General features: G+C 36.8%; 1 protein-coding gene across 1 annotated transcript in view; it reads left to right on the top strand.

The window, feature by feature from the left end:
• Window positions 1–162: 162 nt before the first annotated feature.
• Window positions 163–2,478, top strand: part of LOC111088449 — a 4,521-nt gene continuing 2,205 nt past the window's right edge. The window contains exon 1 of the mRNA XM_022398591.1: window positions 163–664. Within this exon, the coding sequence (XP_022254299.1) occupies window positions 400–664 (265 nt within the window). The 5' untranslated portion in view covers window positions 163–399. The remainder of the gene's footprint in view (window positions 665–2,478) is intronic.

Genomic DNA, 2,478 nt, shown 5'->3' with positions numbered 1-2,478 from the left:
AAAGACTGTACTTCCCTCCAGTAGTACGTTTGGGCAGTTGATGCCTTTACCTAAGCTGTCTTCCCTCCAGTAGTAGTTGGCAGTTGATGCCTTTAACTAAGATGTCTTCCCTCCAGTAGTAGTTGGCAGTTGATGCCTTTACCTAAGCTGTCTTCCCTCCAGTAGTAGTTGGCAGTTGATGCTTTTAACCAAGCAGTCTTCCCTCCAATTTATCATTTCAAAATTAGGGATAGCTACTTGTATACTTTGATAGGGTACCGATTTGTATAAAGCCCACTGCATGTGACATATTTTAATATGTAACAGAAGATGTTTTTGGAATATGTTTCATAGAGACGGTTTCCAATTGTAATTTTCTTTCTTTGTCGGTTTTGTTTCAGGAATGGTCTCATTTATACCATGCCATCAGATCAGAATCTCCATCCTCTTCGTACTTCCCTTAACACTGGTGCCCACAGCAACAAGATGGAGGTAGTCATGACGACCGGTGGAGTTGCCCGAGTACCATCTCCGGATAGCGCCTGCGAACAAGATTGGACACCAACAGGAATTGTACAAGGTTCTAAAAATAGAACCACCAGCGTTCCCACCACCTCAACTTTATCTGGAGAGAAGCAAGTACCTGGTGTACAACGAAACGGAGATAAACCAGAGCATAATGGAGGTACGATGATTTTGAACCGTGACAACGTTCGTTCTGCTACCATTCACAGATCGCTAGAGATGATTACATTCAGTTCATGTTGATATTTTGAAAGGTTAAAAAGCGGACATTCTAATAGTAGCCAGCTAATTGTACTCAGTTATCTCACACGTTTTTGTTTTTTTTTTGTTGTTTTTTTTTACGTTTTAGCTACGTCAACCTTTAACCCATCATCTTATCTAACCATGATGCCTGTATTTTGTTTCTACGTCGCAAAGTTTTACCTTTACATATAGATTATTTCATGACTATTACCAATATTCCATGTCGATAATACAGCTCAGTAATGTTGTTGTTTTCATGACTATTACCAATATTCCATGTCGATAATACAGCTCAGTAATGTTGTTGTTTTCATGACTAATACCAATATTCCATGTCGATAATACAGCTCAGTAATGTTGTTGTTTTCACGACTATTACCAATATTACATGTCGATAATACAGCTCAGTAATGTTGTTGTTTTCATGACTATTACCAACATTCCATGTCGATAATACAGCTCAGTAATGTTGTTGTTTTCATGACTATTACCAACATTCCATGTCGATAATACAGCTCAGTAATGTTGTTGTTTTCATGACTATTACCAATATTCCATGTCGATAGTACAGCTCAGTAATGTTGTTGTTTTTTGTTGTTGTTTTCAGCTTATTCTGACTCTCACGGTAATTACTTTCCGCTGTTGTGTGAACTGAACGAAGTGTTAACTAATATTCAGTGACGATAATTTCTGTGTGTTGTGTGAACTGAGCAAGGTGTTAACTAATATTCAGTGACGATAATTTCTGTGTGTTGTGTGAACTGAGCAAAGTGTTAACTAATATTCAGTGACGATAATTTCTGTGTTGTGTGAACTGAGCAGTGTTAACTAATATTCAGTGACGATAATTTCTGTGAGTTGTGTTTGTTTGTTTTTAATTATGCGCAAACCTACACAAGGGCTATCTGTGCTCTGCCCACCACGGGTATCGAAACCCGGTTTCTAGCGTTGTAAGTCCGCAGACATACCGCTGTGCCACTGGGGGCCTGTGAGTTGTGTGAACTGAGCAAAGTGTTAACTAATATTCAGTGACAATAATTTATGTGTGTCGTGTAAACTGAGCAAAGTGTTAACTAATATTCAGTGACAATAATTTATGTGTGTCGTGTAAACTGAGCAAAGTGTTAACTAATATTCAGTGACAATAATTTATGTGAGTTGTGTAAACTGAGCAAAGTGTTGACTAATATTCAGTGACAATAATTTCTGTGTGTAGTGTGAACTGAGCAAAGTGTTGACTAATATTCAGTGACAATAATTTCTGTGTGTAGTGTGAACTGAGCAAAGTGTTGACTAATATCAGTGACAATAATTTCTGTGTGTTGTGTGAACTGAACAAAGTGTTAACTAATATTCAGTGACAATAATTTCTGTGTGTTGTGTGAACTGAACAAAGTGTTAACTAATATTCAGTGACAATAATTTCTGTGTGAACTAACTAAAGGGTGACTATAACTAAGTGACAATAATTTCTGTGTGAACTAACTAAAGGGTGACTATAACTAAGTGACAATAATTTCTGTGTGAACTAACTAAAGGGTGACTATAACTAAGTGACAATAATTTCTGTGTGAACTAACTAAAGGGTGACAATAACTAAGTGACAATAATTTCTGTGTGAACTAACTAAAGGGTGACTATAACTAAGTGACAATAATTTCTGTGTGAACTAACTAAAGGGTGACTATAACTAAGTGACAATAATTTCTGTGTGAACTAACTAAATGGTCA

This window comes from Limulus polyphemus, unplaced genomic scaffold (genome assembly GCF_000517525.1).
Source record: "Limulus polyphemus unplaced genomic scaffold, Limulus_polyphemus-2.1.2 Scaffold3790, whole genome shotgun sequence".
NCBI lineage: Eukaryota > Metazoa > Arthropoda > Merostomata > Xiphosura > Limulidae > Limulus > Limulus polyphemus.
This window is presented reverse-complemented; position numbering and strand designations above follow the sequence as displayed.